Source organism: Pangasianodon hypophthalmus, chromosome 28 (assembly GCF_027358585.1).
Source record: "Pangasianodon hypophthalmus isolate fPanHyp1 chromosome 28, fPanHyp1.pri, whole genome shotgun sequence".
Taxonomy (NCBI): Eukaryota; Metazoa; Chordata; class Actinopteri; order Siluriformes; family Pangasiidae; genus Pangasianodon; species Pangasianodon hypophthalmus.
Genome location: NC_069737.1, coordinates 11,767,395 through 11,792,349, shown reverse-complemented (window position 1 = coordinate 11,792,349; position 24,955 = coordinate 11,767,395). Strand labels below are relative to the sequence as shown.

At 38.9% G+C, this 24,955-nt stretch overlaps 1 protein-coding gene across 4 annotated transcripts in view; it reads right to left on the bottom strand.

Moving 5' to 3' along the window:
* Positions 1-24,955, bottom strand: part of adgrl3.1 (adhesion G protein-coupled receptor L3.1) — a 176,866-nt gene that overhangs the window by 112,660 nt on the left and 39,251 nt on the right. For all 4 annotated transcript variants that reach the window (XM_026943023.3, XM_026943024.3, XM_026943025.3 and 1 more), the window contains exons 2-3: positions 23,462-23,612; positions 15,178-15,391 (exon numbers count right to left, since the gene is read on the bottom strand). In XM_026943023.3, coding sequence (XP_026798824.3) covers positions 15,178-15,391; positions 23,462-23,588 — 341 coding nt within the window. In that variant the 5' untranslated portion in view covers positions 23,589-23,612. The remainder of the gene's footprint in view (positions 1-15,177; positions 15,392-23,461; positions 23,613-24,955) is intronic.

Here is a 24,955-nt window from a genome sequence, read left to right as displayed (position 1 = left end):
GGACGGCATATTGAGAGTTCCCATGAACAGCTACCAAATGCAAATTCAACACTTGGAATCAGCTCCAGACCTTTTATCTCCTTAATTTATCATGATATAAGGAGGAAACAGGCCACACCTGGCCATGAAACTGCTTATCAGTCAAATGTCCCATTACTTTTGAGCCTGTGAAAATGGAGGAACTCTGTAAAAAATGGCTGTAATTCCTAAACGGTTAATGCAATATTTTTGTTAAACCCCTTGAATTAAAGCTGAAAGTCTACGCTTCAGTCACATCTTGACTGCTTCATTTCAAATCCACTGTGGTGGTGTACAGAGGCAAAATTACCAAAACTGTGTCACTGTCCCAATATTTATGGACCTGACTGTATAGCCTATAGCCTAAACGTAAACATTCCCAACAAGCCTACGTTCATGTCTAGAATTCGTCACTTCCTGCTATACTTCCTGCTACTTCCTGTACCCCCAGCTATAGGAAGAGAGGATGCAAAGTTAGCACTATAGCCTGGTTTTCAAAGTTGATGGGAAAATCTGTAAATACTTATCCTACTATCCTGCAAGCAACTAATCACACTGCAATGTAAACAGATGCTCTGAAAATGTTAAAAAATAAATCCACGTTTTTGTTTAAATGCAATGTTTCATTCTATTCCGTTTCTAATTAAAGATGTAAGAGTCAACAACTAGAGTAAGAACATAAAAAAATATCATTTTTGTTCAGAACAAAGCAAAATGAAAAACAAATCTTTTCTAATACATGGTTTAAATATTTCCAGTATCTCAAAAAAACTGTTTGATTTTTTCAACCAGTAAGTTATATCTTCAGTAAACATACATTTTAAAGACACTTTGTGTTTTTTTTTTTCAAGTCAAGTTTTTTTTGTGTGTGTTTCTTTTTGCCACTGAATTGGCAAAAGATCAATCAGGTTTATAGCTGATTGTGTGGTAAAAATGAAGACACCTAACAATTGGAGTGAAATATGTTTTTTATGTGCTAAACACAAGAAAAAGAAAAAAAAAAGAAGAAAAAATGTCTAGAATTCCGAGAACACAACATGCCCAGACTGCACTAATCATAACAAGTTGATTTTGACCTTCTGATTTTCTAATCCTAGCAGAAAATCAAGCTCACCAAACACAAAAACACACCCATATAGCCCAGAGGTGATTGCTTTAACACTGCATGGGATGTGGCAATGAAATGTTTCTATATTAAATATAAAAATGTGTCTACACTTAATTGGGTTTTGCATAGAAAAAAATTACTCAGTGTTTATTGAGGAGTGCGTACTTTGCTTCTCCATATGACCCTTGATAGACCTCTCAAAGGGGCGGAACCTTGCAACCAACTGCCAATCATTGAAACTGTAATGTAAATGCCTGACACCTCTAACATATCAGTGCTCGGAGCAGCAGTAGTACTCAGTAGCCTAATCAATAACAGTTTTACACTAGTACAGCCTGTTATTATATACTTGTAATTGGTAAATATTGTAAACAAATCGTAAGTATAAAGTCATATTTGATTGTTTGAGTTCGTTTTGTTGTTTGCATAGAGGTCTAGATATCTAGCTGTCAACGCCTTCTTCGGTGAAATTGAGCTAGCTAGTTAGCAGTTTAGCTGGCAAACACTACTAATTTTGTCAACCTTATTTTGGGAAAGACTTTTGAGACGCATTTAGAGACTAAAATTTAAAGAAAAGGCCAGACCAACATATGTAAGATATATACATACAGATATATATACACATACCATATATATACCCCCACGACCACCACTCATATACCCCCAACGCCACAGATTTACTGAGACTGTATGAGCCTAAAATGATGAGGTTATATTTCCATTTAAAATATATTACAAAACCACAGTACACTGCCTTAATCAACTACTGAAAGCTAAGAGCGATTCTCATAGCAAATCTGTTTAAAAGGAATAAAACATTCAGGGATATGCTATTATAGTTAAACAATCATCCACAGGGTAGTGTGATACTGTTCCCACCCTGAAATGGATTATTTTCCTATAATAGCATGCCTGGAAGTGTTTTATTCTTCTTATAGCCTACCACAGTGCATGATCTGCAAAAGATTACAAATTTCCTTCATTTATTAAAGTATGACGCATCATTAATTTATATCTGTATAGAGTCACATTTAATATTGTGGGATGTCAGTGAAAAAAAGTTTCTAAAGCAGCTATAAACAGTTCCCCCATCAGCCGCTTTTAAGTTGACTGTTCTGACTGTTATCAAGTGCTGACACTGAAGCCTCCTTCCATAAATTTTAAATGAACCTCTCCTCACAAAAACTTCACCATATAAATGATTAAACCTTTTATATTTTAATGTTTTTTTTTATTATTTGACTTATATTACATGGAGCATCTGGCATACAAGTACCTGTGAATTAGCCCTTGCTTGGAAACGATATCATATCAGAAGGAGCACATTAATATGAACCTGTGATATGAATTATAATGGGCACTACTGCCAGACTATTTCAACATTAATCTGATCAATCAGATTTAAGAATTCAATACTTCTGTGGTATAAAAATATTTTAGCAGGTTCTCCAAGTTAATCATTTAACACTCACATTGCCCCTGTAGTGTTATGTGTCATTTATTCTTCATTCATCCTGCCTCGTAGATAACTCACATGTTGGAATAGGTAACTTTCGACCTCGGCAAATTCGACGTATGAAATTAAAAAAAAAAAAAAAAAAAAAAAAACATGGACGCCTCCATGTTTCTCTTTTGTTAGCAAGAATCTAGCCAGCTAGCTGTGATGTATAGTTTCCTCCTCAAACAGCGATCTGTATAGTCAATGTTTTCAATTTAACAAGCAAATATGTCTGTATGTTGATTGATCTAAAGCAAATACTTGAATACAGTATAATTCATTTAAAGGTAAGAAGAGCTACTATGCTGATTTGATGTCACTCTGTAAACATGGAAGGAGCTTGTAGTTGAGAAGACTACCCCAAGTAGGAATTTCAAGTTGAGGAGATGTTTTCTAGAGTATTCCTGGTTGGAAGTTGGGAATTAAGAGTAATACAGCAACAATACCATCCTCCTGAACATACCGTAGAAGGTTATATACTATAATAATCATATACTGTACAATAACTCAGTAGCAGAAAATACTTTTATCTAAAGTGACCTACAACTGAGCGGTGGAGGGTTAAGGGCCTTGCTCATGGACAACAATGGCTCAATCACCCAACAATGGTATTTGACGTTCAGTAGCCCAAATGCCTTAACCACTGATCTACCAAATACTATAATATACTATAACATACTACCAGCTACACTATATGGCCAAAGTACATGGACACCTGACCATCACACCCATATGTGAAGTGACGTGTGGCCAAGTACGGTAACCCATACTCAGAATTTGTGCCCAACCCATCCAAGTGCACACACACACACACCGTGAACACACACCCAGAGCAGTGGGCAGCCTTTTTTTCGCTGCGGCACCCAGGGAGCAGTTGGGGGTTCAGTGCCTTGCTCAAGGGTCTCACCTCAGTCGTGGTATTGAGGGTGGAAGAGAGTGCTGGTCATTCACTCCCCCCACATACAATCCCTGCCAGACCTGAGACTTGAACCCACAACCTTCGGGTCACAAGGCCAACTCTCTAACCATTAGGCCACAACTGATGTCCCAAGAGTCCCAAGAGTCCCAAGAGTCCCAAGAGTCCCAAGAGTCCCAAGAGTGGATCTTCCTCAAACTGTTTCCACAAATTTGGAAGCAAACCATTGTCTAGGATGTCTTTGTACTCTGGAGCATTACAATTTCTCTTCACTGGAACTAAGAGGCCCAAACATGTTCCAATATTACAGTACCCCTGTGTTCAAAGTGATCTCCCTGAAGACATGGTTTGCCAAGGTTGGTGAGGAAGAACTCAAGTGTCCTGCACAGAGTCCTGACCTCAACCCCACTGAACACCTTTGGGATGAACTGGAACACCAGATCCCTACAGCCACACTCTAAAATCTAGCAGAAAGCCTTCCCAGAAGAGTGGAGGTTATTATAACAGCAAAGGGGGACTAAATCTGGAATGGGATGTTCCATAATATACTAAAACCCGAAATACTGGGTTATAATTGAATGGATATTATACAGTGAATCTATACTTGGAAATATTAACAATAGCACTAAAGAAAACATGACTGTCTGTTTGTTTGTTTTTTGTGATTGCTAAAATGTTGCACTCTGGAGATTTTGTGCAGTGGTACATTCACTTCATAAAATATGTCAGGAAAAGCTAATTACAGCTGTTGTTTTTTTTTTCCTAGGAAAAAGTGTCTCTGTTCTCAAAGGTGCCACATTGCACCAAACTCTACACACATTTTACATTTACATTTATTCATTTGGCACATGTCTTTATCCAAAGCACTTTACAAGCGAGGCAGAAAAGGAGCCAAGTCTCGAGCTGTTCAAGGACTTGACAGCTTTACGAGTGCTGTAGAACATTTTGCAAATCCCTTTATATTGGGAGAAAAAATCTCAGACATAAGAGGAGAAAATGACAGACACCATGAACTTTTGGGCAAGGCCTTCCTTTCACTCTTCCACACTTTTTCCTTCTGTGTCTGTGTGTGTGTGTGTGTGTGTGTGTTTCAGTTACTGGCAGGTCTATCAAATCCATACATAAACGTACTGCACTTTCTTACACATATCAATCTATACCTGCTCTATATTCTTGCATTATTTCTCTGCAGGGAATTTCAGCTTGACTACTCATCATTCCATCGCAATAATACATGGATTTTTCATCTTTTTACCACAAAATAACTGAGCTTTGAGTACTGAGAATCACGCCTGCCAGTGTGCAATAACACTGTGTAAGCAATTGTTTCCTGTAGCTTGACTTGTTAAGGATCACGCTTCCTCTCCCAACATCAGGGGTTTAATTTCCACAAGCTGATGAAACTGCAAATGAGAACTGTACAAGTCCATTCCGTTCTTCTACAAATACCACATACACGCAATCTAATAATGCATTAGTAATCCCACGGTTTCAAACAGATCTTGCAAAAAAAAAAAAAAAACATTGAATTAAAAATGTTAAAAATGATGTGGGTGAATCCCAAGACAAACTCGACACAAAATTAGTTTGAAAAGAAGTTGCAATGATCTTCTCAGCCTCCAAGCCCAATTTGAAAAAGGCCATGTATGACAGATTGCTTGGCAAATGTGTGCATATTCAGCTCGACATTTAAGCAATATCACACGAGCAAAAGTGATGCACTGAATATCAGCACGGCAGTGATTCGGCTGTAGGCAGGAGGCCGTGTGCGGCAGGTAATCACAGCCGTGCTGATATTCAGTACAGCAGCATTCTTGCTCCTGCCATTTTGCTTTTATACAACAGTTCTATAAACAAGACGTTTATATCAAATAACTGACATTTCAGACACAATATGGCCAAATTTTTTTTTTTTTTGCTCCATCAATAAAATTAGTTCCCAATGAAGCCACAGCTGGATAGAGCATTGCTTATTGCCATAAAATAAATAGTCTGACCAACAGCCTGTAGTATAGGGCCTTTTGCACCGCGGGAACCTTTTCTTAGTACCTGAACTAATTGTGGAACTACCCACTTTTTGGCGTTTTCGCGCCTCCGGAACTGGGTGCGATTTTAGTACCGGACCGCCTTTTTCAAGAACCAAATTAGCTCCTACTCCGGAGCAGGGTCCAACCAGCACAACTGGTACTATCCGTGACGTAAGTAGACGTTGATTGGCCAAACGCGTATGAAAACGCCCTCACCTGCCATGATTTAAAACGCTGTGTAAACATACTGTAGTGTCAACTTATTTCGCAAGTATGGAGAACAGCGACAGAGGGACGCGAGACACAACAAAAACACAGCTCCGATCACAGCGTCCTCCGTCCTCCGGTTGTTTACGTTGTTCTTCTTTGTTTCCGTGCACAAATGACGTCGCTGTCGACCGGCTTACGTCACTTCCTAGTGCCCACCGTCGGTGCGAATGCAACCCTTTAAACGGTACTGGGAAATAGTTTGCGCAAAATCGCCCAGTACTTTAGTACTGTAAATTTAGTTCTGGAACTAAAGCGGTGCGAAAGGCCCTTATGTACACCAGCACCACATCAGTTATGCTTTCGTCAGTGGGTGTTCATGGACGTCCACTTTTTGGTTGGTCCGCAACACTTCCCGTCTTTTTAAATTTTTTTTATATGTTTGGCAACAGTGTCGTGTGTGATGTGCTTGCCATGTTTCCTGTTAAAGTCCATCATAAACTTGCGACAGCTTCCTGATCCAGCCATGAGAATGATTTCAGAATGTTCTTTTGTCAAAGGCATTCTTAAAGGCTATCTGAAAAAATATATATATATAATATAAACTAAGCATGAAAAATTTTGGAAGACAAGTTGCTAAAAAGTGGTAATGTCCCCCATGTATGGAGACTTTCAGGACACCCTGTATTGCTAGAATTGGAATTTTATGTAGCGAACACAGACAAGCGAAGTGACATAAATGTCCCAGTAAAATGTCCCAGTGCTGTTATACTGAATATCAGCACTCTTTGAATGCCACTTGTCCAATCAAATTAGTGGACTGGAACAAATTCTTATATAAATCAGTTATATCTTTGCCACATGGCAGAGCTAGAACCGAGACGTTAGGAAGAATGTGTTCCACATTTAGAAATAATCCCAATAATCCCTTTTGGATTTTTTATTTTTTTTTTTTAGCAGTAATACCATTATTGTTACTTGCAACAGTGAAGGAACATCTTTGAAACCTAACTCACTAAACGTCTTGCTGCTAGCAATGAACTAGCTGCACGCTTTGTCTTCCTCTTGAAGTGTGCAGCTAAAATGAGAATTAAAAACTTTCACACACACACATCTAAATTGGAATAAAATAAACTGATTAAAGCCAATTTCAACCGTTTGATTAAACTAGGATAAATCAGAATAATTTGTTCAATAAAAGCATAATCAAGCACAGCAGGTAGTGTTGCTGCTGAATAGCTCTAGCGTCCGTGGTTCAACCCTGAGCTCGGATTACTGTGTGTGTGGACTTTCGCATGATCTCCCTATGTCCACATGGGTTTCCTCAGGGTTCTTCAGTTTTCTCTCACCTCCCAAAAGCATGCTGGAAATTTGACTGGATACTCTAAATTGCTGCTAGGGCCCTTCGCACTGCGGGAACCTTTTCTTAGTACCTGAACTAATTGTGGAACTACCCACTTTTTGGCGTTTTCGCACCTCCGGAAATGGGTGTGATTTTAGTACCGGACTGCCTTTTTCGAGAACCAAATTAGCTCCTACTCCGGAGCAGGGTCTAACCAGCACAACTGGTACTATCCGTGACGTAAGTAGACGTTGATTGGCCAAACGCGTATGAAAACGCCCTCACCCGCCATGATTTAAAACGCCGCGTAAACATACTGTAGTGTCAACTTATTTCGCTTTACATATATGTCGACATTCCATGTCCATTATTGTGAAACCCGCGAGACACAACAAAAACACAGCTCCGATCACAGCGTCCTCCATCCTCCGGTTGTTTACGTTGTTCTTCTTTGTTTCCGTTGTTGAACGCCGTGCAGAAATGACGTCGCTGTCGACTGGCTTATGTCACTTCCTAGTGCCCACTGTCGCTGCGAATGCAACCCTTTAAACGCTACTGGGAAATAGTTCGCGCAAAATCGCACAGTACTTTAGTACTGTAAATTTAGTTCTGGAACTAAAGCAGTGCGAAAGGCCCTAATGGGTGTGTAAATACGAGAGCGCATGGTGCCCTGTGATGGACTGGTGTCCCATCCGGGGTGTATTCCTGCCCTGCAATCCCGGGATCACCCATGATCCTGACCAGGATAAAGCACTTACTGAAGAATGAATGAATAAATGAATGAAGAAAGTATTTACCTGTAAATCTGATTACTTTTGCAATCGGAATCACTGTGTTTTTTGCATTTGCATGATGACGAGTGCAAAAAACTGGTCCTGTGAGTCATGTTACCTCCTTAAGGATTAAAAATAATAGCGAGTTGTTTCGAGGGTGGGACTGGCATCCGATAACTATTTCGAAGCCGAGTAATGTGAGACATGACGGCTTCTTCTCACCTTCTGTTCAATAAGGCCATCTGAGCCTGCTCTGCAGAGACTGACTATTTAAAACTCAAAAACACAAGCAGCATGAATAAAAAGCCCAATAACATGCTGAACTATCGTTAGCTATGTGTTATATCCTGACAGAATTCTGACAGGCTTCTCATTGTTATGGAAACTGTGGCAGGAAATTTTGTTCAGAGTACATTTCACATTACAACAAAAATGGACCTGGTCCATTTTTTATTTTTTTTTCCCAAGAAAGTTCTTAAGTGCTCTCTGACTGCTTCTAGCACCATAATGTCTGACATGTTAAGTGCTTTGACATGTGTGTTTTAGTGTTCCAGCAATTTCTTTTTTACTGTATGTACACTCCGTGGCCACTTTAATAGGAACACCTGTACGTCTACTCATTAATGCAATTAATTATCTAATCTCCTCCACGCAGACTCTCCACTAGTGGCCCACAGGGCTCAGTACTTGGTCCTCTTCTGTTCTCCTTCTATACTCAATCACTCGGTGAGGTCATTTCCTCACATGGGTTTTCATACCACTGCGATGTGGATGACACTCAACTCATCCTCTCCTTCCCTCCCTCAGACACTCATGCTTCCGCTCAGATCTCAGCATGTCTGGCAGACCTCTCAGCATTGATGGCAGCTCATCAGCTGAAACTTAACTACCCATCAGCAAAACTGAACTACTGTTCATCCCAGGTGATTCTTCCCCCACGTCAGGATCTCCACGGACAACTCTCAGATCTCACCTTCAGTCACTGCATGCAACCTTGAGGTAACCAAGGACTTTTGTCCTTTTCCTCTCACATTCTCTAATCTGACATGCTCATGCAAATTTCTCCTTTACAACATCAGCAGGGTTCATCCAGTTCTATCCACACAGGCCACTCAGGGGCTCGTTCTGTCCCTTGTCATTTCAAGTCTGGACTACTGCAACTCACTCCTGCCAGGTCTCCCTCTGAGCACCATTCGACCTCTTCAACTGATCCAGACCGCAGCTGCACAACTTGTTTTCAACCTTCCCAAGTTCTCCCACACCACCCCACTGCTACGCTCCCTCCACTGGCTTCCTGTAGCATCAGATTTAAAACACTTGCTTGCCTATAATGTTAAAAACAGACCAGCACCCACCTACCTTAAAGCACTTATCACACCCCGCACTGCACCATGCTCCCTCAGATCCTCTAGCACTGCTCGACTGGTCCCACAATCTCTCAGTGTGCGAGGAAGGCATGCATCAAGACTCTTCTCTATTCTGGCACCTAGGTGGTGGAATCAACTTCCTCTAGATGTCCAAACAGCTGAGTCACTGGTAGTCTTGTAGAAATGACATCTAAAGCCCTACCTGATCCTAAAGTACTTAAATTAGCACTTTATTTTTTTTAAAGTGCTAATTCTGTGGTCTGTGTGCTTTTCTTACTATCTTACCTCCCCAACAGAGTTTTTTTAGGCTGATAGTATTCTTAGTCTGTGACCTAGTGAACCAGTATCAGGATGTATTTATTGATAGAGACTTCAAAGCACTTCTGTAAGTCGCTCTGGATAAATGTAAATGTAATTGTGAAATGTAAGAAGAACAGCCAGATTGGTTTGATCAGACAGAAGGGCTACGGTAATTCAAATAAGCCGTGGTCTTAGAACGTACAACACATCAAACCTTGAGGCGGATGGGCTACAACTGCAGAAGAGCACACAGTGGGTTCCACTTCTGTCAGCCAAGAACAGGAATGTGAGGATACAGTGGTCAATTGGACAGCTAAAGATTGGGTAGAAATTGCTGATGAAGTTAAGTGCTAAGTTTAGAATTTGGCATCAACAGCATGAATGCATAGACCTAACCTGCCTTGTGTCAACAGTGCAGGCTGGTGGTGGTGGTGAAATGGTGTGGGGAATGTATTCTTGGCACACATAGCGCCCCTTAATACCAATTATGCATCATTTGAATGCAACAGCCATTCCAGTATTGTTGCTGATCATGTACATCCTTTTTTTGCTACAATTTCTGCAACTTCCAGCATGACGATGCACCATGGCACAAAGCAGAAGTCGGTTCCATGAACATGACAATAAGTTCAGTGCACATCAACCTCCTCAGTCTGAATCCAGATCTGAATCCAGTAGAACATCTTTGGGATGCGATAGAACGAAAGATTCACAATATGAACGTGCAGCTAAACAACACCTCGTGGAATCCATGCCACGAAGCATCGAGTCTGTTCTGAAATCAAAGGAAGGTCCTGCCCAGAATTAGAAAGGTGTTCCTAATAAAGTGGCCAGTGGAAGTTGTTTTATACTGCTTAATTTGTATTCTTTTAATCCTGTAGCACTTTGGGTTTAGAAAAGCGCATTATAAATCAAACGTATTATTATTATTATTATTATTATTGTTCAAGTGGTTTTTTTTCCTAACATGATGGATACAGTTCATTTGAAATCAGCGATCGAAATGAATTTATTCTGACTGATGAAAATCTCCGCATGTAAACACAGCCAGCATAAATAGTGATCCTCCTAGTAATAAAACTGATGAATCAGTTCGAGAGGAATTTAATTATAACCTAGAAACTATAATGAGGATAGATACGAAAGCCTGATTTCAAAGCTGCGCTCCTTATTCCGATGCCTTTATCATGCGAGTCTGTTGATTCTCCATCAATGTTCCAGCTTCATCCACGGCACGTCCTGATAAACCTTAGGTGAGCCTCTCTCGATTGATCACTTTCTAATTACCTTTTCTTATTGATTATGGCATCAAAGCCACTAGCAGCAGCGCACAATGACACACACACACACACACACACACACACACACACACGTACGCTGAGCATCGAACAAATTAGCTCAGACTGGAGAAAAAAGACTCAAAGGTCAGACAAAATGAGAGAGAGACAGTGAGAGACAGACAGAGAGAGTGTGTGTGTGTGTGTGTGTGAGAGAGAGAGAGAGAGAGAGAGCAATATGAGTTTGAGAGAGACGAGAGGAAAAGAGAGAGATGAGGTGGAGAATGATAAATGATGTGCAATGCCAACTGCCGTTTCTATAAAAAGCAGCGAGGCAAAGAGAGAAAGACGGAGAGAAGTGAGGTGATAGAACGAAGGAAGCCCTTTTCCTCGCCTGCCTTTTCTCCTCATCTGATCCCTCAAGCAAATCCTTCAGAGTGTGCAATTTCGACAATATTAGTAACTACAATTCAAAGACACATTCACCTTCCGTGCGTCTGACAGGCGGCTGCTGATTTATCTCGTAAGCTCGGCTTGGCGGGAGAATTTGCAATATTTTCAACGACACCTGCCAAAATAGCATACGTACCGCTAATATGCAGCGCTAGGGTTTGTATCCATGCGATAAGCATAACCTAACACAAAATAATGGCATTACAGCATTATTTTCTCAATTAATATTTTGGTTTTAACAAATAACCTTTGTGGGGAAAAAATAGTGTCAAATAAAAAATAGCTCTTAAAGCTAACATTTAAAAAAAAACACACACACACACTAGTTATAGGAGCTTATTGTGGGCTAACCTGAATATAAGATCTTATTATTATTACAAGCTAAATTAACAGAACGAACACGTGACAGCAACGTTGTCTAGAAAAGATATCAGACGATAGTCATAATACTACAGCCAAGACAAAAATTCACACAAAATTGACAAAAATAGTTCCTGAAAAACTTATATAAAATATATATAAAAATATAGTACAGTTTAATACTTTTTTAAAGTGTACTGTAAGTGCTTTAGGTACATACATACGGAATGTTTATATGAGGTATAGTACATATATGGAGAAAAAAAAAAAAGACGAAAGTGTTCTATTGGTCTTAGACCACAGCAATTTTCCACTGATTACAATTGTTTAATTTATTAAAGAACAAAACCTCATACATTTAACTATTAATGTTACATTCATTGTTATAGTATGTCCACAAAACAAGTTACTTCCTGTTATCACTTACACTGTAGCAGCTATAAAGACTTGTTCATTGATCAACCTGTTTTTTTTTTCCTCTCTTGAATTTAAATAAGACCAAAAAAAAAGCAGCTTGTCACGTTACTGAGAAATGGCATAGCTCCCGTAACGGAAAACTCATTACAACGCGCTGACACTGGAGACTCCTGCCATAAATTTTTAATAAACATCTCCTTACAGAAGACTTCACCATTAAATAACAATGTACTTTGTTAAATAATCCATTTTTTACTATTCTTAGATTATGTGGCATGTCCACTATACAAGTCCCTGGGAATGAGCTGTTACTATAGAAACAGTAACGTATTAGAACGAGTGAATTCATATACTGTACAGTTATCATCGATGTTACAACTGGAGCTACTGTCGGAGCTGCTGATATAGAAAATCAATCAACACCTTCTGATCAATCAGATTCAAGAATCCAACAGCTCTGTGGATGTCTAAAAAAATCATATCAGATCTATGCGGGATGAACGTAACCGCAAAAGTTCGTCTTTCACATCCTCTGTCCTTTCCCCTTCGGTTAAGCGGCTTTTCCTGCAAGGTGAATTTTATTCTAGCTGAAAACGTTTTCAGGTGTTTCCTGTATCGCCGGGTCAAAAACATAAATGCTACAGCTAATCCATAGATGTTGGAACTTTTTTTTTGTCAGAGATCATGAAAATTAGCTTCTTTACGAAAAGTGCTTATTGCTCGGAATATAGAAAAGCTATAGGAATGTGTGACTGGTTGATTTTTTCCACTGTGCTAATCCATCAGCTGCTGTTCCATTGTATTTATAGTCATAATAGTTTCTTTTCTGGTATTTCCAGAGAGAATTAGACCGTTGTTGGACCGATGTCGCATTCACACCATCTTGAACCTGATTGGTGGGTTTAGACCAGATCCTGGCTCAGAATCATCAACCTGAAAGCCAAACATCATATTCATAATAAATGACACTTAGAGATTACGGCTTTATTGCGTCTTGCGGATACTTCTCACAACTGTTGCTAGGCTGTATGGGAAGAACGAGTTCTCTCGATTCCCGCAGGAGCCTCGCACATTCTCTGAACGCACATTTATTAATCTGGACGTCGTCCGAACTGGAAGCGTAGAGCTCGAATTGCATGTACTTATTATCTTAAGTATAAAAACGAGTGTGAAAAATCTAATATGAAATCGGGAAATTGATTTGTGTGTCTAAAGGTATGAATGTATTAGTGTGAGAGTGTGTTCAAAAAAACCATGCCATGTGTGAATGTGTTACAAAAGAGAGACTGAACCTGTGTGTGTGTGTGTGTGTGTGTGTGTAGTGCTTGCTAACCACCTGCGTGGTGCTACTAAGCTTAGCTACAGAGCCGTGCTAATTGGAGCTCACAGTCTTGCCTACCTTGGGGCAGTGTGTGTGTGTGTGTGTGTGTGTGTGTGTGTGAGTGTGTGTGTGGCAACCAGCCATACACACAGGTGGTACTGTACATGATCCAACAAGAGGATTGTGAAATGGTGTTTTGTGTCATTTATATGCACACACTTACAAAATTAACACACACTAAACCTAAACGTAACCTAAATTTAACCGAAACGGAAATTTAAGAGAATTTTAGAGTGTGTTTGCTAAATGAAGTGCTGATAAACACTTTTTAAAGAACGTTTAGATTTAATCCTCATAGACATTTAAAGAAAAAATATCATTTGAAATCTGATTTATCTCTTTGCCTTCGTCCTTCTAGCTGAAATATCAGAACGAGCCAAAAATGCACAACAGAATCCTAATATTTATTAATAGATATGAATAATGACCAATGTGTTTAAGTCATCAGTACATTCTAGAGCTTAAAGAAAGTGGTTTTTAAATTGGACGTCATACGTTATCATGTCTTAACACATAATCTCCTTAAAACAATAAGCGTCCATTCGCTTTCCACAGCCACACACGTGAATAACCACCGACAAAAACGTTGCCACATGTCCGATTCTCGTTCTAACAGACTAGTCAGACCCTGCGATAAGCAATCGACTTCTATTAAAAAAAAAACACAGTAATGTTATATAGGACCGTAAAAATGCATCGCAATTCAATTGAATTGAAAAATCAACACTAACAACATTAATGATCGGACATTCCTAATGATCTCGATTTTTCTCAATCATCATCAAATCTGCCGCACTCCCACTGCAGCACTTAGATAGATTTCATTTGCACTTTAATAGACACAGCTCTCGGTCACTGACCTACTTTCTGAATCTCCCAGGTCTCAACACACACTCAGTGACTGGCTGGATGAAATATGTGTGTGTATGTGGAGAATAAACAAGGGTAGATGAGCGCTGTTTTCTCTAGCCTGTCACTCCTGATCTGATAAACTGGATTCTCAGACAAACTTGTAGACTCTTATGTCTGAACAATATATTCTGATGTGTTCCAGACGGCCACCTCACTGTTCCAGGATCCCCAGATCCATCCTGAGCTCAGCTTACTGTCTGTACTGACGTTCTGTACATGTTCCTCCAATGTTCCTCCCATGTTCCTCCAATGTTCCTCCCATGTTCCTCCAATGTTCCTCCCATGTTCCTCCCATGTTCCTTCCATGTTCGTGTGAGATTCCTTCGAGGTTCTCTGATTTCATGTTACTTCCCAAAATCACTCCAGGAAATGGAATGGAATGCCTGAGATGAAATTCCCCCTAGCTGTGAATGTGTGTGAATGTGTGTGTATGATGTCCTGTGATTGGCTGGTGTGTGTTCCTTCCTTCCCCATAGTGTTCCTGAGATAAGCTCCAAATCCACCATAAAGTGCCTACTGAAGGTGAATGAAAGAATGAATGGGTTTTTTTGTATCAAGACAATGATGGACAGATTCGAGATCCGACAACTAAACTAAACACTACAAAATTAGATTAGATATGATTTTTCATTTTTTTTATTAATTTCATGAGCAGACACTTGGGTGATACTCAGTCTACTGCCACCACTGACTGATAGCTGGCATGGAGTCACGCAAAGATGTCAATGGCAATCAGTCAATCAGTGTTTACACGCATGTGTGTTTATGTACAGTAAGTGTGTGTGTGTGTGTGTGTGTGTGTGTGTGTGTGTGTGTGTTACCGAAAGCCCATGATCTTATAGGCGTCAGGCAGGTAGCAGCGTGTGTTCTCCATCTGGGCGGGGTCCGAGTCACAAATCTTGTCGTCTGTGCGTCCATAGTTGGCGCTTTCGATCATGATGACGTCAGTGCCCGGGCAACGCAGCTCGATGGGGTAACCCTCACACGAGAGCTCACGGCGAACCACAGCCATGGGTACAGGCGCACGACTCAACACTACGTTAACACACACACAAATACACACACACAAAGAAATTAGCACATCAAAATGTCACACTGTTTCTCATTTTAACTCTTCTGTTCTGTTCGACCCATTTTGACTGAAAGTGATACTAAAAGTAAGAGTGATTTGACTAAATTTCTACTGTGTGTGTGTGTGTGTGTATATATATATATATATATATATATATATATATATATATATATATATATATATATATATACATACTTACCGTCCACTTTAATAGGAACACTTGTACACCTGCTCATTTATGCTGTTATCCAATCAGCCAGAGTTACTATAGACTTCCTGGCAGCTGTGTTACAATTCTGTGTAAGCTCTAGAGATTGTTGTGTGTGAAAATTCCAGGAGATCAGCAGTTTCTGAAATTCTCAAACCAGCCCATCTGGCACCAACAAGATGACCTGCAGGATTTTATGCATTGTCACATGATTGGCTGCTTAGAAACCTGCATGAAGGTGTTTCTATTAAAGTGTGTGTATATATATATATATATATATATATATATATATATATATATATATATATATATATATTCCAAACTAGAACCTTTTAGGAAGCTAGGAACCCATACATATACAGAACAAACCCTTCAAGAACATCACTCTGAAATAAGACTTCATTTATGATATTGCAATGCAAACATAGAAACTATTAAATCAGTTTAAATAATTAGCCTCCAATTCCACCACCAAAGCAACCACTTAACATTGAAACATGATGTCGGACTCTTAAGTGGACGATTATCAGACTGAGGATGACGTTGTAATTTTACCCGTTATGAAAAACTAATGCACAATTGTGACAATATTTCTCAAACAACACTTCATTCTAAATTCAAGTCTTTAAAATGAAGTGCATTTTCCTTACACAATGTCCACTCTGATGACAAGTCAGACAGTGGCTCTGGATAATTAGCTCTCACAATATTTCACAAAGAGAGTCTCATTTTGGCCAACGTATCCTTTTCATGTGTGGTGTGAACACTCATACGCTGGTCATTTGCATTAGAAATGTGCACGAAGACGTAAAACACCTCCAAACCGCTCCAATACTTCATTAAGTGTTGCTCCTCCCAATCCAACATGGCTGACGGTGATGGATGGAGAACAAAGATGTCTAAATAGGGCCTTTCGCACCGCTTTAGTTCCAGAACTAAATTTAAAGTACTAAAGTACTGGGCGATTTTGCGTGAACTATTTCCCTGTAGCGTTTAAAGGGTTGCATTCGCACCGACAGTGGGCACTAGGAAGTGACGTAAGCCGGTCGACAGCGACGGAAACAAAGAAGAACAACGTAAACAACCGGAGAATGGAGGACGCTGTGATCGGAGCTGTGTTTTTGTTGTGTCTCGCGTCCATCTATCGCTGTTCTCCATACTTGCGAAATAAATTGACACTACAGTATGTTTACACAGCGTTTTAAATCATGGCGGGTGAGGGCGTTTTCGTACACGTTTGGCCAATCAACGTCTACTTACGTCACGGATAGTACCAGTTGTGCTGGTTAGACCCTGCTCCGGAGTAGGACCTAATTTGGTTCTCGAAAAAGGCAGTCCAGTACTAAAATCACACCCAGTTCCGGAGGTTCGAAAACGCCAAAAAGTGGGTAGTTCCACAATTAGTTCAGGTACTAAGAAAAGGTTCCCGCAGTGCGAAGGGCCCTATTGAGAAAAGAATTGTCAGACTAAAACAAACATTGATGACAGAGGTCAAAGGACAATGGCCAGGCTGATAGAAAGGCTATAGGAACTCAAATAATCACTCTTTACAACCGTGGTGAGCAGAAAAGCTTCTCAGAACGCACAATACAGAGAGAACATTTACAAATGATATCCATATTCTTCAGTAATAATTAGTTAATTATCAGCTTTCACTTCTGATAAACCATAAAACAGGTACGGTTCTTTTATGCTATGCCGAAAGGTGCTAAAGTTTAGGGATTTTTTTTTTAATTATTAATTGTCAAGTATTTATTAGCTTTCATTGAGGCTGAATGGACTTGACAGATTGTAGCCCGCTTTGCCTCAGGGTCAAATTTTTTTGCTAAGTGAATGCCAAAGAGACAGTAAAATAACCTGACAGTGGATTCATTCAACGTGAAGACACAGTGAAGCGCAGTTTTGCTAACATGCTATCAAGCGGAGGAGCGTCCGTTATTAAAAGCAAATACAAAATTGAACAAGGTTCGTAAATATTTAGCACGTTTACTTTAATACATCTGCTTAAAAAAAAATTCTTTAGATCCAGCTGCAACTGAAGATAAGTGGAATAGAGGAGGCTAAACCTTCACAGATACACACTCCCTATTCAGTGTGTGTGTGTGTGTGTGTGTGTGTGTGTCTCTCTCTCTCTCTCTCTCTCTCTCTCTCTGTCTCTTTCACACACACGCACAGAGATTTTTGAAATCAATCTATAGGACGTAAGGGATGAGAATGACATCCGACTGCCTGCATTAATTAAATACGCAGTGGGAAGAGAAGCTAATTAAAACCCGCGCTGACTGACAGGAGCGAGAACCAATGGAGCATTAGGGAGACGAGCTGTCAACCAATCAGGATTAGACATTCTAGATATGCTACCCTGTTCCTCTCCCCTGAGACCTGATTGACAAAAACATGCATAAACACAAACACACACACACACACGAATGCACACACTGAGGAACTCTTACAATGTATGAAGGTTGCTCGCTCCAATAAATGCAGACAACAGCAGAATTTGTGTGTGTGTTGTGTGTGTGTGTGTGTGTGTGTGTGTGTGTGTGTGTGTGTGGCTTGCTCAGCAGGGATCTAGAACTACTTCTCTAAAGCTTCTTCTTTGACAGCGTCTATTGTTAAAAGCAACTGTCAGGTTTTTCAATTATTTCATAAAAAGCAAAAGAGCAAGAGCTTCTTTTTCTCACTCACCGTTTTCCAGCCAACGTCATATTAATGAGAAATCCAAAAATGAAATAGTGGAGACAGAAAGTTCCAGAATGCACTGCAGCTACAGGACGCGGCTGCACTGAGTTACAGCAGAGACTCGACTCGGCTAGTCAGCGATCCAAAAGATGACGAATGAGAGCTGGACAGACTAAATTACTAAAGCGCTGCTGCAGCGATCTCTTTAGAGCGATGCTACAAAGCGGGAATGCTGTTGGCGGCCATGTTGGATGCCTCCACGTTCATCACTTGTTAGCAGAAATCTAGCAATCTAACTGTGATGAGTGATGTGTAATTACCTCCTCAAAACACAATGTTATAGAATTAACAAGCGACTACGTCTGTATGCTGATTGATCGAAAGTAAATACTCGTATATACAGTGTAACTCATTTAAAAGTAAAGAAGTGCTGCTTTGTTTACTGTTGATGCTGGTGGCGGCCATGTTGATTTGACATCACTTGCAAAATGAAGACATTTTCCAAGTTGGAATTCCAAGTTAAGGGGGTTTTCTTTGGTTTTTTCCTAGTCAGAGTTCCAAGTTATGTCTTTTACTGGAACGCAGCATAAATCCCGCCGCCTCTTTATCAGCAGGTAGCTGAACGGCATTGTGGGTAATGTAGGAAACCATTAACCATGGTGAAAACAGACCAATACGTCGATGAAAGACAAAAAAAAAAAACTCAGAATTTCATTACAAAATAAATCTTGGACACGACTGAAGATCACATGTTGCTTATAAAAATTAATATGCGAGTGAAAAATTAGTAATTAAATACAAAGATTTAGATATTGGATGGAACATTTTTTAATTTTTTTCCTTATTTGTCAATAGTGGGCAAGCTGTAATAAATTTTTAATAAAAACTTCGGGTGTAGCAAAGCATCAATTATCTGTATTAATCATTAATCATTCTGTCAATAAAAGGTCCTCACGAGGATAATAAGAGAAACGCGTGTGTGAGTGTGTGTTTGTGAGTGTATAATGTACATAATGCAGTAGGAGCGTTAATCCTGGCCGTGTGCTTTCACGTACACTGAGATTCCCTCGAGGTGAGTGGAGGAGAGAAGACAGGAGACAGAGAGAGGAGAGAAAATGAAAAACGAAGGTGAACAAACAAGTGAAGGGTGAAGAAGACAAATATTCACCTCACGTCCTGAATTCGCTTCAATTCCCATGTGTCCTGTGAGCTTAAAGCGTTATAACTGTTAACCAAAAGGTCCCCTTGAGGACACACACACATCCGCACACACACACACACACACACACACACACACACATACACACAAACATTCAATGTGTCTAGACGCCTGTATCTGGGACCATTGATTCCCTGGATTTTCTTTCATCTGCAGACGTTTCCAAACTTACTTTTGAAGACACCCTCACACACACACACACACACACACACACACTCTGCTGCCACTTGCTGTCTGGCGGTTACTGGAAAATCTTGTATATACACACATACACTCCAGTTTGTACCTCAACCGGCTTGACTGTGCTGTCTGAATGGTGCATGAGAGCAAGTCGCATTTTTAATCACTTTCTAATTATCGTTAGCATTAACGATAGATTTTACACTTCACTGTAGGCCTATTTATTAGTAGTATTTATTTATTTATTATTTTGGAAAATGGTTTTGACTATATTCAGCTGAAACAGTCGAACATACATTGGTCATACATTGGTAGATTTTATTTTACATTAAGGAAGTCAGAAAAATGAGAGAAATGGGAGGGGGTGGAGTTTTGTTGCGTATTTTTGTTGGAGATTTGTTGCGTATTTTTACGTAATAACTCGCAACAGCATACTGCAACGCTGGAACGTATACTTCTTAGCCAAAATGTAAATGTAAATGTTAAAGCTGGCAGGTCTGCAGTTGCGTGTACTCCGATGCTCGATTTTACGATAAAGAGCCTCTAACGATAGATCTGTGATTAGAGAAAATAATTATATTCTGCTTACTGTCATTAATCAGCAATGTGCAGAAAACAAGCTCGCATAAACAGAAACGATTTTCAAAGTTATATAGAGTAAAAATATTACGTATTTCAGTCTGTTGCCATGCTTCACTTATGTTTCTCCATTGCCCCTCCCATATTTGTAGCTGTCCCATGAGTTTTTCGTAATCCTGTGCCGTCTTCCTATTGGTGGCTTTTACATGATCAGTGGTCACACTCTTAGATTTTAATCAAAAATTTGACAAAAATTTGTTGTCAGTTTTGTTTGTTAGCTGTAACGGCACTGATTTGTCCACCAATCCACAAACAAAGAATTATTTTACGAAGAAAGAAAGAATTGCTGAAAATCGTACAATGTTAAGGCAAGTCTCCACTGCACGCAAATTCATCACCTAAAATTTCACTCCCATTTACTTCCAAATTTGCAAGGGATTGTGGGATAGCAAGTGGCGAGAACTTCAGTCATGAAGTTCACAGAGAGAAAAGTTAAGCTTTGAGCAACTTTGATTGGTGTCGTGTGCAGTGGACACGTACCCTCGGCTGTACTCAGAGGAAGGAAGCCCTTGGGTCACGTCACGCATTGTGGCAAGGTTGTCACATCGTACGCCGGATTCGAAGCCCATTTCAAAGTGTTTCCTTTCAAGTACTTCAGCACATGTTGAAGTGTTGCCTTCTAAAGCAGCCACTTATAAATCAGCAAAGGCATCGACGCAGCTGCCTTCTTTTTCAAATGCATGTCCATGTCATGTTATCTTCAGATAATGCTATATTACCTGACCAATTTATGATAACTATAATTGTGCATAAGTTGGGACTTTATTTCATTCTTATTTGCAATTTGTCTTGGGATCTCTACTGTGATTTTATTATTATTATTATTATTATTATTATTATTATTATTACTATTATTATTGGCCTATTGTTATAGTTACAGATGGGTGACAAATTAAAGGAAAAATTAAAAAATTGTAAAAAAAAAAAAATTTAATTAAAAAATCTTTTGCTACAGTCATAACACAGAGAATAATAATAACAACAACGATAATAATAATAATAATAATAATAATTTATTATTATTATTATTATTGGCCTATTGTTATAGTTACAGATAGGTGACAAATTAAAGGAAAAATTTAAAAAATAAATTAAAAAAATTAAAAAATTAATTAAAAAATCTTTTGCTACAGTCATAACACAGAGAGAATAATAACAATAATAATAATAATAATAATATAATAATAATATTATATTATATTATTATTATTATTATTATTATTATTATTATTATTATTGGCCTATTGTTATAGTTACAGATGGGTGACAAATTAAAGGAAAAATTAAAATAAAAATAAGAAATAAAAATAAAAAATTAATTTAAAAATCTTTTGCTGCAGTCATAACACAGAGAATAATAATAATAATAATAATAATAATAATAATAATAATAATATTGGCCTATTATTATAGTTACAGATGGGTGACAAATTAAAGGAAAAAAACAGTCTTATGCTACATGAGATGTTTTTCAATACAAATCACTACAAAGTACAAAAGTTGTGACTGATCACCTTTATCCTAGGATGAAACTTTTCTACCCTAATGGGAGTGGTCTGTTCCAGGATGACTCCGCCCCCATCCATGAGGAATCACTGAATGGTTTTATGAGGATGAAAAGTGATGTAAATAATATGCTCCATATGCTCCAATGATGTAAATCATAACACCAACTGAGTCATAAGTGATTTGACTGGTGCCTTGAAATGAATGTGTTTAATCCAAAACTGGAGAACTTAATAACTTGAAAAAAAGCTCTATGGCTCTAATAAATAGATAAAATATTATTGGATATTTAAATAATGAGCCCAATATATGAATAGTTGGAATATATTCATAAAAGAAATCTGTAATGAAGGGGTCCATGGAATGTTTTTCAGTTAAAAGGGTTCCTGGATGCAAAGCGTTAGAGAACCCCTGGTGAAGAGAAAGGTGATCATGAAAACAATACTACAACAAAAGCAGACCCTGGTGCAAGAACCTGCATACAGTGTGCTGTTCTATACTCCTGCAAGCCAGACATATAGCAAGTCTGAGGCTGAGTCTGAGATGCCTTAAAGCTCAATGATTTTTTTTTTTTTTGCAGTCCTGTGACTGTATCTTGCCTTGAAATTCTCATCACTGTCTCAATGTTCAGAAGTTTGTTTTTGAACCTGGTGCACAGCGGTATGTGAGGCAAGCCAACGATACTGTACGTGACAAGACTCTGAGAGTGGACAGTGCATGGGCATGAGACTACTCGATGATTACCACCTGATATTGACTCTGAAATGTCATGCAGTCGGTTTCAGGCTGTTACATTCATTCAATCAATAAAAAACAATCCAACTTATATTAGTGAAGAACGATGTAAGTTTAATGGACTTTGGATCTGACTATATGAGTAGACAACCACTCAAATGACGTATCATAGCAATGATAAATATTTTAAATATAGCTGTAGCTGTAGTATAATGTAGCTGTGGGTTACGTTGTAATATGTTGTTATTCTTGTTTATGTTCATGCGCTTTATTGTTTTTATATACTGTCAAGCGCTATGTGACTACTGTCTGGAATAGCGCTATATAAATACATTTTACTTACTTACTTTTACTTACTTACTAGTTCGCAAAAGAATTTACACAAAAGTGTCATTCTTGAAGCTGATCAGCTTCAAATCATATAATTGGCGATGAGTTACTGCAATTTTATACACAGATTATACACAGTGTCTGTGGTAGCTGATGCGCTGCAGTGGCTGAGCTGCATTATTGGAAAATTTAGCGCACGCTGCCCTTAAGAGGCACTCTTTGACCGTTTAGTTGTCATTTTGCCGTTTTCAGCTCTGCAAGCTTCGCCTATTATAGTGTTTTGAAGCATCGTTAATGTAAAACAGCTGTACTATGAACATTTAGTAATTTAAGAGTGACTGTATACATACTGTACATACGTGAGTATGAAGAAAATCAGCTTTTGTGAAACTTTTGTAGGTCTTACAGGAATTTTTAGCTCAACTTCACCTACAAAAACATTACTAAAAATTGATAAATTAAGTCCATTATGTGTGTGTGTGTGTGACACATACTTCCACACTCAGTTCTCACACACAAACATGCGTGTCTTACCCAGCGTAGCGGGTGTGAAGAAGGCGAAGAGGAAGAGTAGGTGTGTTGCCCACATGACCCCCCTTGACCCCATTGACCTCTGCTCCGAATGGCTACTAGGGCTCAGTCTGACACACCTCAGAGCCATGGAGTTCTCCTCTGACACTCATACCTAAAACACACACAAAGGCAAAGTAATCAGTATAGTGATACATAAAGTAATCAAAACTGAGATAGTTTTATCATTTACATTATTCTCTACTGATAGAAATGGTGACATCATGAAAAACATAATGGATACTTACGTTGTATGTAATGTAATTTCGTTTTTTTGGAAATCCAGAGTCATAAGGCTGACTCCATCATGGATTTGTGTCCCAAACTATGTGCATGCTTTAGACAAATAACTTAAAACATTAATAAAACCTCCACAGCACATAGTTTGGGACACAAATCCATGATGGAGTCAGCCTTATGACTCTGGATTTCCAAAAAATTACATTACATTACATTACATTACATACAACACTAGTAACCATTATGTTTTTCATATTATTTTTGCGTTAACGTATGAATCCATTTGAACATTTATTCTAGAAACATCTTTTTCCATAACCCATCCATTATAAATTATGAAATATGTACATTTTTACGTCTCACAACATTCACACAACCCTGTAACCTGAACACATTCACCCCTAATGAAATAGTTGGACTATTCCATATTAAGTCACATGTTCAACATGAAGTTGCATCATCCAAATTTCCTGAAGATCACAGGAAGAAGAAGAAGAAGTTCCCTACTAGTAAAATTGTGATATTGAATGATGAGGTTACTTTAAACATACGAGTCTGTTATACAAATTATAGATTTATGTTCTAGATTTAACATGGATGCAGGATGATGTGTTTTGTGTATTTGCTAATTCGGTGCTACACATGTAAGAGCAAAATGGTGCCTGCCTTCAAGAAACTAAATGACTATTTAAATGACAACCCAATAAGTGACGCTATAATATACTTAAACCCATGATATAGTGAGTTAGTGTCAGACCTTTCTTACAAAGTCCAAGCCAGAGACCACAAGAGGCTCATAAATCCGTTTCGTGCTGCGTGAAACATCAGAGATCGATTTTGTGTCATTTAAGTCAAGGCAGTGTCGTATGACTCATCAGCAGAATGGGATTATAATAATTAATGCAATATGACACAGACAATTGATCATCTCTCTCTGTGTGTGTGTGTGTGTGTGTGTGTGTGTGTGTCAAAATTATGCAATAATACACACTACGATTCTTCACAATATGGCACAACTTTGCTAGCATGCAATGGGACAGCTCCCATGCACGTAGATCAAATCCACCCACATAAGTAAACCCCAAATCCCAAGCCCCCCCCCACACACACACACACACACACATACACACACACATGCACACACACATGCACATGTATTATGTTTCTGCCATTACTGCAGAGACATTTGGAACACACAAGGATAATAAAACCCCGCAG